Source organism: Lynx canadensis, chromosome C2 (assembly GCF_007474595.2).
Source record: "Lynx canadensis isolate LIC74 chromosome C2, mLynCan4.pri.v2, whole genome shotgun sequence".
Taxonomy (NCBI): domain Eukaryota; kingdom Metazoa; phylum Chordata; class Mammalia; order Carnivora; family Felidae; genus Lynx; species Lynx canadensis.
In genome coordinates, this window is record NC_044311.2 from 101,166,293 (window position 1) to 101,181,957 (window position 15,665).

General features: G+C 40.5%; 1 protein-coding gene across 1 annotated transcript in view; it reads right to left on the reverse strand.

Annotated features, from left to right (window-relative positions):
* Nucleotides 1-2,460: 2,460 nt before the first annotated feature.
* The window catches only part of NECTIN3 (nectin cell adhesion molecule 3), a 130,564-nt gene continuing 117,359 nt past the window's right edge, over nucleotides 2,461-15,665 (reverse strand). The window contains exons 8-9 of the mRNA XM_030329914.1: nucleotides 7,745-7,807; nucleotides 2,461-6,981 (exon numbers count right to left, since the gene is read on the reverse strand). Of these exons, the coding sequence (XP_030185774.1) occupies nucleotides 6,802-6,981; nucleotides 7,745-7,807 (243 nt within the window). The 3' untranslated portion in view covers nucleotides 2,461-6,801. The remainder of the gene's footprint in view (nucleotides 6,982-7,744; nucleotides 7,808-15,665) is intronic.

The following is a 15,665-nucleotide window of genomic DNA, read 5'->3' on the forward strand; positions in this document are numbered from 1 at the left end:
CTTAACATTTTTTTACAAAAGACTTGGAACTTCAAGTACACAACGAAACCTAAGAAGACAAATGCTCTTCTGGGTATTGAAATACGCAACGTCTCATAAGACCATGCGAGAAAGCAGAGGCATAAACGAGCCACAGTATGGGGAAGTGCAAACTAATGCATTTAGGACAAAATACTGCTGCCTCTAGTTAAAATATGATAAACACCGAGCCACCAACATGACTTGCGAGGGGAATTTAATTTAGCCTCATCAGTGTGTTAGGGTGGATTAAGAAAAAATACTGGTCATTATCGGCAGCAGTATTAAAGACCAAAACAGTGGTGCCCATTCGCTTGGAAAAGCATGTGGAACCCTGGGCTTCATAGATCCACTGTGAGTTATTATGGGACATTAGGAATGTTTGAAGTATATTCCTAACCTTTGGGGGAGACACATGAAACATCTCTTCATGGCTGTCAGACAGATTTGTAGCAGAATGGGTCACAGTTCTAAGCCGCTGTAGCAAATCTGATGTTCTGGAAGCCTCCCAGGGAGGCTTTCCCTCCGGGTGTCCCTCTAACCCGCTGTCACAGTCCAATCCCATGTCATGATGATAAATACAACCAGTTTAGGTCGTGATACCAAGGATCCTCTGGGCCATAGGGGCCCTGATAGTGAAAACTGGAAATGACAAGTGCTGGAAAAGACCTCAAGAGGGCAACTTTTCGTAAAGAATCTAGAATATAGCCAGTTCTTTTTTGTGCAGGGAGGTATGTAACTTGATACATATATATCATGGCCATAGCCCCCAAACACTGATTAGAATATTCTTGGGAAGGGACCGAGGGAAGAGATTTATTCCCAAGCATTGGCATGAACAGTCCTTTTATTTATTGGTGGTGGTTTCCCTCCTTCCTGAGATACAGAAAGAAACTTCCACATCAGGGTCTCAGTGGATAATGTATGATAAAAAGACATTTAGTGTCATCTGAATTTTTGATACGCTCTTTATCCTAGTGCACTCAGCTCCAAACTTCCAAAATCAAACTGAAACTTGAGAATAACTTAGTAATGAAAATGCAGTAGAAATCAACCTGATATTTTATGTATTTTGACTGTCAAGGTAAGTATGGCCTTTCTTTTCCCACCTCTAAACCTTTTTGCAGAGATGATTTTAAAGTAAATATAACATAGGCCTGAAATAGTGAAATGTTTGCAGACGTGAGGGTTCTTTTTGCATTTGTGAATGGAAAAATTTTTTCAGCTGCAAATTTTAAGCGGACCCCTCTCCCCTCTGCCCATCTGTCTCTCAAATACCACCTCCCCAGAATCCCCCCCCCCCCCCCCCCCCCGCAAGAAAGGAAAGATTGCCACTAAGGAGAAATGCCAACAGGTACGATAACGTGAGGAATCCTTAACAAATCCTGTTACACTCTATGTAATTTACATTATTTAGGCATATGTTTATTAGCCTTACTATACACACTAGGAATGGTTAGTTAACATTTGAAGAATTTTACTTGAGGAACAACATCCTCCAAAGGTTTGTTAGCATTTGAAAAACTCCAGTCTCTTCAGAGGCTTCTACCACAAGAGCTTTATCAGTAATTAAACACCAGAGACCTTGTTAATAAGTAATTCTTTTCAATGGTCAAATTAGTAGTGTTAATTAGCAAGGCCAAATAGTGCAGTGAACTTCACCCAGCCTTTCCATCGGCAGGTGTGAGGCTCCAGCAGCCCACTGACCCTGGATTCCTAGATTACTAACCTGTTCTGTCGCTAGCATGTAAAACAGAATGGGGTCGCCTGACAGTAAATACACTGGAGTATTGCTGATTTGCTTCTAGTAGAACCTTTGCATCAGATATTGTTGGGTTGCCCAAAGAACAGAATTGGGACAATTTTCAAGCTTACAGCTTAACAGGCTGACTGGTACAGGATACCTGCTCGCTTATAAACATGAATGAGGCAGAAATTGGTCTAAAAGCTGATTCCAGTGTAAAGTATCATCTGGTGAGGTTGGGGGGCGAGTGGGGGAGAAGAGCTACAGGCCTCACCCACCTCTACCTACTGAAGGCTACTAAAACAACCTAACAATTGCAAGTGGCCAAACCAGCCAAGTCCAGTGGCCAACAATTTTCTTTAATGGAGGAGACACAAATACCCTTATGGGTACAGTAAAATTAACCCAGGCACAGTCTATAGTTGAATAGGCTTGTTAATAGCAGCTTCTAGTTTATCAGAAGAACTCGAAGTCCCTGGTCCTCCTCCAAGATCTACAACAGTACAAGGATGAGAACCTTGTCAGTTAAGCACAGAGCTGAGTCACTGCCAGCCTACTTGGCATTCTACTTCACACCTTCCTCCTCCTCCTCCTCCTCTTCTTCTTCTTCTTTCTTCTTCTCTCTTCTTCTTCTTCTTTCTCTTATTCTTCTTCTTTCTTTCTTCTTCTCTTCTTCTTCTTCTTCTTCTTCATTGTCGTCGTCTTCTTTTTTTTTTTTTTTTTTTTTTTTACCAAAGCTAGCTAGTTTTCCCTCTATTCCACTGTAAGAGTGCCATTACTTTCCTGGGAGTTCAATAAAGGTGGGACGCACTAATCGAGCAATCAGTGTATCAAAGAACAAAGTTAAGGAAGAGGCGTTAAAGTTGGTGCCCCACTAAAACCGAACCAGCTGGATGGAGTGGCCTTAAACTGCTTGGTTGTTTGTTTTGCAGCTATGGTTAATCTAATGGAGATGAGCCTTTCTGAGCATCTTGAGAAGTTCAGAAACTAAGTAAAAATGAGCATAGTCACTTCCTTTCATCTTAATAAACATTTCGTATATATATTTTCCCCAGCGTATTCCTTACACGTCTATTAAACAATCAAGAAAATGTATTCCCTAGCATCACTCCCCCAAAGCAGATTTTAAAGAAGTAACAGCCGGCTAGTGGTTAGCATGACCTGTGGGTGTGCCTCATAGGAGTGTGAGCCTTTCCATCCCCTGGAAAGGGGACAAAACAAGAGTTTGGTCCTCATCCGTGAGGGGATTCATGTAAGATTCTTGTCCGGGAGCCCTGACCATGCTACAAACTCAATAATGTCACTGTTATGTGTAGTGATCTGTAAACCAAGAGCAGCCACCGGTTATACAGCAACATGCGCTTGCAATTTAGACAAGGCCTAAAAGGTTAAGGCCCAGATATCAAGCTTTCCATAAGACAAAATAGTTATTATAGTAAAAGAAAGTACAAGTCCCACTTGCACTTGGCTATACTCAAATTGGGTCAAACTGAAATTTGCCTGTTACCACCTGGTTCTCCCCAGTGCTGGTGAGGGCACTAGAAGTTTAGGTTCAACATAGAAGAATAATAGAAGGCGTTTTCAGTTTGAAAGGAGCTTACAGTTTCCTATCTCACATTCCTCAGAGGCTGACAGGGAAGGTGTAACCTTTATGGATAGAGCAACTGATGCCCTAGAGAGATTAAGTGGCTTGTCTAAGTTTCCATGGCTAGAAAGGGTGAAGTTGGGAGAATCTGTTCTTTTGGTTCCTGGTGTAATAGTCTGTCCTCTACACCCCAGGGAATAAGAGCCTTGAAGGGGGGGCTCTATTATATATAAAGAATAGTGCGAGGAGACCAGCCCAGTGCAGGGCAAGACTGTACAACGAAAAATAAAAGTCAATTTTCGATGACTATGAAAGAGAATTTAGGAAATCATCCTCAGAAGACAAAGAAACTGTACTATCCTTATGAGTAAATAAGGCCATAAAAAATTAATGAGGTAACCAGTTCATTTAGTTTCTAGGACATGTCGTTAGTATCCACCGCCACAGGGCGGTCTATCACAGGTTAAGAGTTTGTTACAAGTCAAAGAGCATAGACTTCTTCAAACTTAGAAAACAGAAGAAGGCCAGGAGAAACCCTCATAGAAGAGAATTAATCTAAACTCACATCCCATTACGTCAGGCCGATCCTAGATGGTACAGATGCTTTACTCTGGAGTGGTGTGCAAAGAACCTGGGGACCCACTCCTGTGGCCACAGTGCACACTCCCGGAGCTGGGCTGCCTACAAAACAGGCGGCAAAGGCTGCGTGTCTGAGATGCAGCACACGCCCCCCGTTGAAATGTTAAGCTGCGGCCCTAAGTGGATAAGCGCTCTGGGGATTATTTCTGTTTCATTGTGTTTTAGTAAACCAGTTATGGGAAGAGTATCCCCTATCAGCTGTGGATTTTAACACTCACTGACCTTTAAGAGTCTAACTTCCAAATTTAAATGGGATCAACAAGTAGTCTAGCTCCAAATTGAGAGATCGACAGACTAATTTTGGATGGCGTTTTTTTGGTTGAGGGACTGGCTGATCCAACCCTTTAAAGCTCCTTTTCTGTTGCACTCAGTATTCAGAGAGGACAGACAGGAGACACCAGGACAAGCAATTATACAGCTTATCTGACCCATGGAAAAGGCCAACAGCTATAGAATCTACCAGTTTGTTAAAAACTATTACAGCTGACAGAGAAGCAAAGAGGATACTGAACAAGCTGGCTGTAAGAGGGGTGTCTATACCCTGAAATTTCTTTTCTGGAACTGCACCAAGAATGTTAAAAATTATATAGGGGCTTCTTCTTGGTAGGACGGCTCTGAAGACAGGCCAAATGGCTCCGAAAACCCAGCTCTTCCATATCTAGTGCAAACAGACACCTCTTTACTGCCTTCAAGGTTCAATATAAACTTCTGTGATGCTAATTCAACAAGCTGCTTCTCAGCAGGGACCTTAGAAACCATCCCTAACGTGGAAGACATTTTTAAAGCTTTTTAAAGGAAGTACATCCCACTGAATCTCCTCCTCTGTAACATCTAGTATTTATAAAAACACTTCACTCTCCAGGAGAACTCTGACCAGAGTCATCTTTCTGTTGGAAAACAGTTGCAAGGATTCATGAACCTTCAGCCACACTAATTCACTGATGGGATTCATGGAAATGAAGTCAAATATGTTTTGTGTCAGCTTGCTACAAAGGGCAGTAAACTCTAACTGAGGTAGGACAGTGATAGAGCAATGCGGTCCTTGGAATTTACCCTTTAATTCCATACAATTATGGCCTTTTAAATTGCCACAGCATTGGGTTAGAATTTAAGCGTCTTTACTGACAGAATTGTCGCTCACACAAGACAACAGGGGCAGAATGTGTGACGACGGTAGAATGACCTGGATAAGTTTTCCGAAAAAGCACAGCAACTAAAAAAAAGGAAACCAACATACAAACAAGAACGAGAGCCAGCACAACGTGAATCACAAGGTGTCTTTGGTATCTCATTAGAAATCTGTGTTAATATTCTCCCATCCTCCTGAAACTTAGGTTGGAAATGTGTACTATTTTATTAGTCCTTATGTCATTCTTTCCTAATATGTGACAAGTCGGTAGTGTTTTTAATATCTGTGACATACCTCTCATCTTCCAGAATACACAGTAAAACAATGCTTTCCTTAAGATGTGAAAGAGTGATTGACATTTGCGCATGTACCTGGGCCCCCCTCCTCTGCTCCCTCCATTATAATTACTACCTTCAATCTCAGTGAGGATACATTGGCAAAGGGAAGTGAGAAAACTCAAGACAGACATTTGCAGGGCACCAAAGTGATGAACTGGTAAGTCTGTCACTATATTATTTGCTTTTTAGCATCTCTTCACCCTTGTTGACTGGGTAAACTTGGGGCTGGGGGAGGATAAAGGATAACATGGGGGTTTAGCACATAGGCCATATTGCCCCTTTTTTTTTTTTTTTTTAATTTTCAATTTTCTACCTGGCTCTTAAGAGCAGGAGTTATTTCACGGTGATTTTGCAGCAGGCTTTTCTGAGGTAGATAAACATGGATGAGAAGTAGTCTGAAGAAGCAGAGGGTAGCTGAAGCCTGTGTGGAGAGGATTAGCTGGAAAGGAATTTCAGAAGTGAAAGCTGAGCTTGTCATATACAATACTACAGCAAAGAGGGACAGGGCTCACGGCTGTCCACCATTTAGACGAGGCTTTTAGAATTTAATAGGTGGGAAATAGGCTAATCTGGCTAGGAAAGAACAGAACTGTGGGAACAACAACAGGGCAAGAGAAGAGTCTTAGCACACAGCTAATCGAGACTGGTCAGAGAACGGCGCAAAATATGTATCCCTCAGGACCTTAGTGATCAAGGAGGAACATATATTACAATTATCACAAGACTTTAGAAAGCAACCAACAGGCTTGAAGGTTTAAACTGCTTTCTGTTGTTGTTTTTTTGGGATAAAGAGCACATTCTGCCTCTTTCCTCAGGCCTCCTGTTTGTACACAGGTATTGTAATTGCATTAAGCACATCAGGGAAAGCCAAATCCCAGTGAAATAATTAGTGAAATGGATTTTGAACTCCTTTTTTTTTTTTTTTTTTTTTTCTTTTCCTGCTCGCTTGAGTTACAGATAAATAGGCTGGCCTTCCTGAAACCCTGCAAGGTTAACACTCCCAGCTGGGGCCTTCCTTTCTGGAGAATCACTGTTGCCATCACAGGCAGATATTCTATGTTTCAATGAACGTGCCACTGTAGGCCAAATGTTAGTAGTTAAACACTATCATCACAGAACACACAAAGCTAGAGTCAAGTTCACAAACACAGCTGGTGGCTAAGAAACTCTTAATGAAGGAAACCAAGTTGCTATTGGCTCGAAGCCATTCATCGCGACTTCTGATACACATAAACTGGGATTGTTTTACACGAGGGAGAATAACATAAGAACCACTGTCCTCAGTTTCTCTCCCCAGTCGAAGATCGAACATTTCGTTAGGACGTCCACTGGGAAAAAAAAGAGTGAATCACACATAATGTTCTCGCGGGTTGATGTACACTCTCTCAGGGTCGTTGCTTTGACGATGCTTGCCCGGGCTCCGGTCTTTCTGGAATATCTGATTGTAAAGGGGGCACATCTGCTGGATCCCAGCTTCCCCCACAAGATTCTCATCTTCATAGTCCACTCTCCTGCGACTTAGCCCATTCTAAAAATTCAAATATTGCTTATGTTAGCAGAGCAGATGTTTGCATCTTTCTAGCACTTGGTCAAAACAGGCAAGAACTCGATTCATTAGAGTCTGTGTCTCTGATTCATTATCCCACAGGCTACTGAATGGCAAGGTCAAGTTCAACTTCTTACCATTTTCCAGTCATTTGTTGCTTACAATACCTGGATAAGAGTCACAACATCTGCTAAATAGAAAATTATGACTAACGGGGATGATGGTCAGTTTCAGGTTTCGAGATTTGGAACTGGTATCAGTTAAACTAGGGAAGAACAAGGTTGTAAACTCCTGGGAGTCCCTCAGCAAGGCTCAAGCTTGGAAAGCATGCATGAAATATGCAGAGAATTAAATCAAACAGGCAAAACAAAACCAAATGAAGCCTCAAGATTCAGAGTTGGGGAATTAGGGAAAAGACATAGTGAAATGAATTGGTATTTGACCACATGTCCAACACAACTGAGAGTCAGAAACGCTGTCACGGCTGACACCATAAAATGAACCCCCGTGATGCTCTGTGATGTCTCTGGTACTGACCCCTCCGCCCAGTTATTGGTTTCTGAAACCCTGACTACTTCTAAATGGCCAAGCAAGCTCAAGGACTTGACAAGATCATACTATAGATGCTCAGATGGCAGAGAGGTGAATACAATAAACTTTCGTGGAAATCAAATGACATTTCAGTCAGCATGGGAGACACCAGTTCCACCTGGGCAGACCCCCACGGCAGGACCCCGTTACTTACAGAGTGCTGGAGGCCGCCCACCTCTCTTTCTCGGAACTGAGTCTGCAGAGGCAAGTGTTCGGTCTGGAGGAAGAAGACAGAACAAGACACACGCTTTAAAGCTCCAAGCACATGGTGAAACACATCAACCCAGACCATGAAGGAGCCTATTTTTAAAAGAGCCAATCACGTCTCGTCACATGTGTGCCAGGTAAGCAAATGTTCCTTCGGAGGGGATGAGCAACGACATTTCCTGAGAGCTGTCTCTCTCCTGACTCTAGACTTCTTCTGGAAGGAAGAAAACATACAGAAGATCTGCTGCAAGAGGTCTCATATCTTACCCGAGGGAGGCCTCAGCACAGAAGAATCTGATACTTGGAATCGGCTTTAAAAGTGGTCTGGGGTGGTAAGGAAAGGTATTTTTTGTCCTTCTCTATAGAGGTATATATACGGCCACCCTTCTGGTCCTGCCAGCTACTCTCTGCCCCCAACCCTGCCCAGATCATAAAGGGGATTCCTCATTTTCAAACTCACCCTAGGAAGAATCTCTCTCTGCTTCCCCTTGGCCTATAATGCATCCTTACCCTTGGCCTCCAGGTCATATATTACCTCTTCCAGGAAGCCTTGCCCAAAGCGTATATTATTGCCATTATTTGTTTATATTTGCTTGTCTCCTTCACTACATTGAGGGTGCTAGTTGGAGTATTTACAAACATTATCTCACTTATAGTCTCTCTAAAACTTCTATAAAACCAATGCTTTTATTTTACAGAAGACTGAAACGGAGGCTCAGAGTGGTTCAGTAAGGTGTCTCCGGTCACACAACTGGAAGTGGAGGATTGTGATTCACACGTGGCTCTGTCTGAATCCTAAGCCTATATCCTATATCCCCTACTTCTAACCCAGTGTCTGGAAAATAGATGTTTCATAAATATAACAGAAGAATGCCTGAAAGTCCCAGCATGTGGGCGTATCTATCAAAATGCTCTCCCTTCACTGCCTTTCCTTATGCTGTCCTTTCGGCATGGAAGGTCCGTCCCTTTGCCTCTGACAGCTGAAATACTACCCATCTATCTTGGCCTGACTGAAGTCACCTTTTTTCCCTATAGGGTCCATCAAAATTCATTTCTTTGCTCCAATGTGCCTATTGTTCGTGTGTTTCATAGCACACATCACTGCTCTATCTGATATCTGTACCTTTCAACCCCAGTAAAGAATGAGCCTTCCTGGCCATCCTCTTCCACCTCCACACCCTGGCCTGTGGTTCGGCAACAGTAGGAAGTTAGCAGTTAACTGATGAATTTACTAAACTCTAAACTATCAATTCTTGATATCCCATGTTAAGGTTATCCGAATTATAAATCATGTCCACCATGTATGTTCCTCCTGTCATATTCTGCTTGATTCTAGGGTGCGTCCCACATGCGTGACTATGTGATAATTGACCACACATCCTGGTAAATGTCCAGTTTCATGGATGTGTGACCAGTCACACAGGGCCTTGCGTTCAGGACCCATTTGGGGGCTTAATGCTCTGTGGTTGCCATCTTAAGATTTCTTAATATTTATTGTGAATCCATGTTTTATAAGTAGTCTAATGAAACAATGGAGCATGACTCGGTGACCTGTGGCCTCACTCAAGCTTGTCCTCTCCTGATGCTTGTGTTTGATTTGGTTCTCGGCTGCCACTTCCTTACCGTGATGTTCCAGATCCCCCTTGCTTTCCTCTCCCTGTCCCTGTCCAGTGACTCTGCCATTCTCTGATCTGGCAGGGGCCTGAGTGCTGGTCCAGGGAAGGCTGGGGTCAGGAGCGCATGCCCCTGCCTGCATCACGGTACTTCTGGCAGGTGGCTGGAGGATCCGTCTCAGCAAGGGCAAGCCTCTGACCCCTTGGTTATCACCATCTGACATGTATAGTTTTCAACAAGAGGCTCTGCATTTTCACTTTGCACTGTGCCTCATAAATTATGTACCTGGTCCTGGTCCAAGAAAAATAGATTTGGGGGGGGGGAACTCCTAAAATTAAAACTAGCATCTTGTTTGTTTGTTGTTTTACATGATCCCAGTTGCTATTCCCCTTGTATCAATACTGGTAATTGAGGGCGCCTGGGTGGCTCAGTCGGTTAGACACGTCAGCTCAGATCATGATCTCGCACTTCGTGGGTTCGAGCCCCATGTTGGGCTCTGTGCTGACCCTCAGAGACTGGATGGAGCCTGCTTCAGATTCTGTGTCTCCCTCCTTCTCGCCCCTCCATACTCGTGCTCTGTCTCTCTCTCAAATAAAATAAACATCAAAAAACAGTACTGGTCATTGAGAAATATTCTACATCAGTGCTGTATCTAATGGAAAGAGACAGGGCAGTTAGAAGCTTCCCTATAGAAGGGGCGAGTGCCTTTCTTCCTGCTGGTGCAGGGTGTAGAAATCAAGGGTGCAGTCGATACTGAAGGAGTCCACAATCTAGAAATACAGAGATCAGAGCCTCAAGAGTTCAAGAAAGGTTTGGTTGGAATATGAGCTGTTCCATGTTTATGCTATAAAATTCCAACTGGTGAATTTAGTATGACCAGAAAATAATAATCGTTCACATTTTCCTGAACACTCAGGGTATACTTGTATCTGATCGTTGTCAGTGAAACACAGTAACAAACTTTAAGTCCTTGGAAGCCAGTGTTCATGGAGGGCACAATGAACGATGCAGCATCAATAGTAACACTATAACCAGTGTTAATTAATAGTATTAGGGAATTACAGAGGCAAGAAAATCTGTTTTGTTTCAATATAAAGAGATTTCAAAGAGCCATGGCTTGCTTTAGGAGTTATAATAGCACTGTTAACATTTTTTTTTTTTTAATAGGAGACATAAAATTAGCCAGAAGTGGTACATTTGAAAATAAAAACAAGAGAGTTTCTAGACCTGAACAGGAAGAAATGGTGCCTGGACACTATAAATAATCTTCACTTTACAGAAGGGATGACAAGCATATGTGTAAGTTCCTTTTTTTCTATCCAGTGTTGTAAACATTCACTACCAAACCACTATCCCTCCTGTGAGCCCATGAATTGTGTAATATAATATTTAACCAAGTTCTATGAACAGAAGCCCCACACATCGTAGGGATCAGGATCAGGGTTGTAGAGAGCATGCTACCCTTGCCTCTGCATAGTACAGCTGTCCAATTTCTGACAAGAGACATAAAGGGTTTTAATTTAATCTAATGGTGGGTGGGTACATGTGTTCTATTTCTGCTACTCCCCGAACTACCTGAAATGTTGAATATCTGACTTAAAAAAAAAAAAAAAGGTTAATCACTAGTATACTGAAAACTGTCTTGCATAATACCTTACTTATGTTTGGTGCTTAATATACAGGTATGAATTAACTCATGATATTTAACTAATGGAATCATAGCATATATCATTCTATTACTCTTCCAGTTTTTCCTAGAAAGCCTTGGGCTACTCTGAATCTCTAACACGTATTTTGATTTCCCTACAGGCATGTACTACCTTGTAACAACTTCTATTGAGCTACAATCCATAGGCACTTTCCTCACTTGCTAGTCATGTAGACTTTCTGGCTCTAATGCTTCTTCCTTATAATGAAAAATGATACATTTTTACTTCTGCTTCCAGTCATGATGGAGAACTAATACCAGACTAGCCCTTCTGCCATAAGTCACTAGAAAACTGGGCAAAATGTATGAAACGACAGTTTTCAGACTTTGCAGTTTCAGTTTATAGACCTGTTTGCAACTGTTTGAAAACAACAGTTTTCGTTTGCAGACCAGATAACTGTGCTGCACAGGACTGGAACTCAGATAATAGAAACACACACACACACACACACACACACACACACACACACACCGGTGATCCTCTAACAGTCCTGGAGACTATCTGATTTTTCTGCTCATTTGGAAAGAGAAAACCCAAGAAAAGCACTGCTGAGCTGAGGGCACAGACTTCAGCACTCAGGCAAGCTGAGGTACTGTAATCTGTGGGACAGGGTATTGAAGAGAAGGAGAATCCTCATTGGACATGTGAGACATTCAGTAGAGAACCCAAGGTCATGCTTTAAAAGTAAGGCTAAAATAGCTCTAGGACACAGAGTGTTTCCAGAACCACCCTAACAAAACTTAAAAACAAGCTTCCAGAAGATCAAGTTGATCTTAAAGTCAATTAACTGACTGCCAGAAAAATAACCCAATTCTTATTAAGGAATGATAGCAAAATTCAAATAATTGATAATATAACATTCACAATGTCCAGGATCCAATTAAAACATACTGAACTTGAAAAAAAAGGAGACAAAATAAGTCAATAGAAACAAAACCCAGTATGACACATATGGATTTAATAGACTGTAACTTTTTTTTCAACGTTATTTATTTTTGGGACAGAGAGAGACAGAGCATGAACGGGGGAGGGGCAGAGAGAGAGGGAGACACAGAATCGGAAACAGGCTCCAGGCTCTGAGCATCAGCCAGAGCCCGACGCGGGGCTCGAACTCACGGACCGCGAGATCGTGACCTGGCTGAAGTCGGACGCTTAACCGACTGCGCCACCCAGGCGCCCCAAATAGACCGTAACTTTTAAACACTTATTATAATATGTGTAAGGAGGGATGCCCTGGGTGACTCAATCGGTTAAGCATCTGACTTGAACTCAGGTCATGATCTCATGGTTCATGAGTTTAGGCCCTGCATTGGGCATGGGTCCCTGGGTCAAGCTCCACCCTGACAGTGCAGAGCCTGCTTGGGATTCCTCTCTCCCACTCTGTCTGCCCCTCCCCTCTTCATGCTTTCTCTCTCTCTCTCTCTCTCTCAAAATAAATAAACATAAAAAAATAAATACGTATAAGGATATTTAAAATATGAATATAATATGAGAATCAAAACTATTAAAGAACTGAAAAGAACTTCTAGAACTGAAAAAATACAGTATCTAAATTGAAAAAAGTCACTGCATGGCCTTAATAGACATTGCAAAAGAAAAGATTAATGCATTTGAAGATAGAAATTATCCATACAAGGAGATGGGGGAAACAGCTGAAAAAGAACATAGCTTTGGTGGATCTGTGGAATAATATCAAGAAATCTATCATTTGTGTAACTGGAATCACAGAAGGAAGGAAAGACAGGAAAACGGTATTTGAAGAGCTGTTAAAAGTTCTAAATTAGATGAAAATACATCTATAGTTCTAAGAAGCTCAATGAATTCCAATAAAGGTAAACATAAAGAAAACTACTCTAATACATTTCAAACTCAAATTGCTGAAAACAATGACAAAGAAAATCTAAGATATTGTCGGAGGAAAAGTAAGAAATAAAAGATAAGAATTATCACTGGCTATTCACAGAAAAAGGTGAAGGTCAGAAGACATGAAGCTAAAAATACTAAAGCACTGAGTAAACCAACAAACAAAGTCAAACTACAATTCCATATCCCACAAAAATATTTTAAAACAAAGATTAATAAAGAAATTTTCGGACAAGCAAAAGCTAAGAAAAGTTGTTATCAGCAGACCTGTACCATAAATAATGTTATGGGAAAGTACTTTGAGTTGAATAAAACTGATTCCAAAAAAAAAAAAAAAACTTCATCAATTCTTAAATTTTAAAAAAGATACTTATAGTGTAAAACAAAAATAGTAAGAATATATTGTCAGGTTCGTAACAATGGAGAAATAAAATATGCAAGAATACTAAGGAAGGGAAGGCGGAAATTGAGGTACAGATTGTGTTCAAGTTCTTACAGGATACATGAGGAGTATTTATATTAAGGGTAGACAGTGACAGATTAAAAATGCATATGCTGGGGTGTCTGGGTGGCTCAGTCAGTTAAGCATCCAACTGTGGCTTAGGTCATGATCTCATGATTCACGGGTTCAAGCCCTGTGTTTGGGCTCTGTGCTGACAGCTCAGAGCCTGGAGCCTGCTTCAGATACTGTGTCTCCCTCCTCTCTCTGCCCCTATCCCACTCATGCTCTGTCTCTCTCTCTCTCAAAAATAAAAACATTAAAAAATTTTTTAAATAAAAAATTTTAAAAAAGGCATATGCCAAAACCCAGAGAGGTCACTAAAAAAACTAAAACAAAGAGGTACAGCTAATATTCAATAGAAGAGATAAAAAATGCTAAAAACTCTCAGTTAATTTAAAAGAAGATAGGAAAAGAAAGGAAAAGGAACAAAGAACTGATGGGACAAATAAAAGCAAATAATAAGGTGGTAAACTTAAGCCCAACCATGGCAATAAATATATTTAATAAGAATAGACCTAAAGATTGCTATCCAAGTCAGGGATTTTCAGACTAGGTAAAGCAGCAACTCAACTAGATGTTAGCTTTGTGAAATGAATTTTAATTTTGTTTTTATTTATTTTCGAGAGACAGAGACAGAGCACAAGTTGGGAGGGACAGAGAGCAAATGAGGCACAGAATCCGAAGCAGCCTCCAGGCTCTGAGTGTCAGCACAGAACCTGATGCGGGGCTCGAACTCACAAATCGTGAGATCATCACCTGAGCCGAAGTTGGACGCTTAACTGACTGAGCCACCCAGGTCCCCCTGAAATGCATTTTAAATATAAAGACATAGTCAGGTTAAAGTAAGAGAATAGAAAAACACATACCATGAAAACATGATTCATTAAAGAAAAGTTTAAACTTCAGTGGCTATAATAATATCAAAGTGACTGCAATACAAAAATACCAAAGACAAAGAAGAATCTTTCATAATGATAACAGGATCAACTTATCAGGACAACATAGTATAATATCTTAATGTGTGTATACCCAATAAAAACACATGAATAACAGAACTGAAAGGGGAAACAGACACATCCACAAATATAGTTGGAAATACCACTCTACTCTCAATAACTGATAAAAATGTAAACTGAAAATCATTACATATAAAGAATACTTGAATGACATGACCAGTCAGTGTGACTTGACATTTTAAAATACTACACTCAACTACAGTAGAATATACATTTGTTTAGTGCACGTGGAACATTCAGTAAGATAGACCATAGCTGTGCAGTAAAAGTCTCAAATATTTACAGGTTTTGAAATCCTACACACACACACACACACACACACACACACACACACATAATATATATGTTATGTATATATATATATATGTAATATATAGATATATATTAAATAACAGAACTTAGTGAGCATCAGTAACAAAAGACATAGTTGGAAAACTCAAAAATATTCAGAAACTAAACAACATGCTTCTAAATAACTCAATGGCCAAAGAAGAAATAATAAGGGAAGCTAGAAAGTATTTTCAATTGAATGAAAATAAAATTATAAACTACCAAACTTCTGGATTTTGAAAAAAGAATTGGTTAAAGAAAAGTTTATAGCTTTAAATCCTTGTATTAGAAAGAAGAGAGGTCTTAAATTAATGATCTAAACTTCTTCAAGCAGCTGGGAAAAAAAAGAGCAAATTAAATCCAATGGAAGTTGAAAGAAAGAATAACAAATAGTGAAAAATCAATAAAAAATGGGCAAACATTGAACAAAATTAATGAAACCCAAAAAGCTGGTCTTTTAAAAAGATTAAAAAAATTGGAAAACCCCTACTAAGAAAAAAAGAGAAAAACACAAACCAATATCAAGATGAAAAAGATAACAGTACAAATGATCTCATATAAGTTAAAAGAATAAAAAAGATGTGTTACGAATATTTGATGACAATTTCAAAAACCTAGATGAAATGGATAAATGTTTTGAAAGACACAATTAAAATCCTTATCATAGAGAAACTCCAGTCCCAGATGGGATCACTGGTAAATTCTAGCAAACAATTAAAGGCATCTTAATTCCTCCTACAAATGAGGGGGAAAAACCAACCCCCCCCCCAAAAAAAACCCAAAAACAACAACAACAAAAACCCCGCTTTGGTAACTCCTTTTATAAGATCAGCA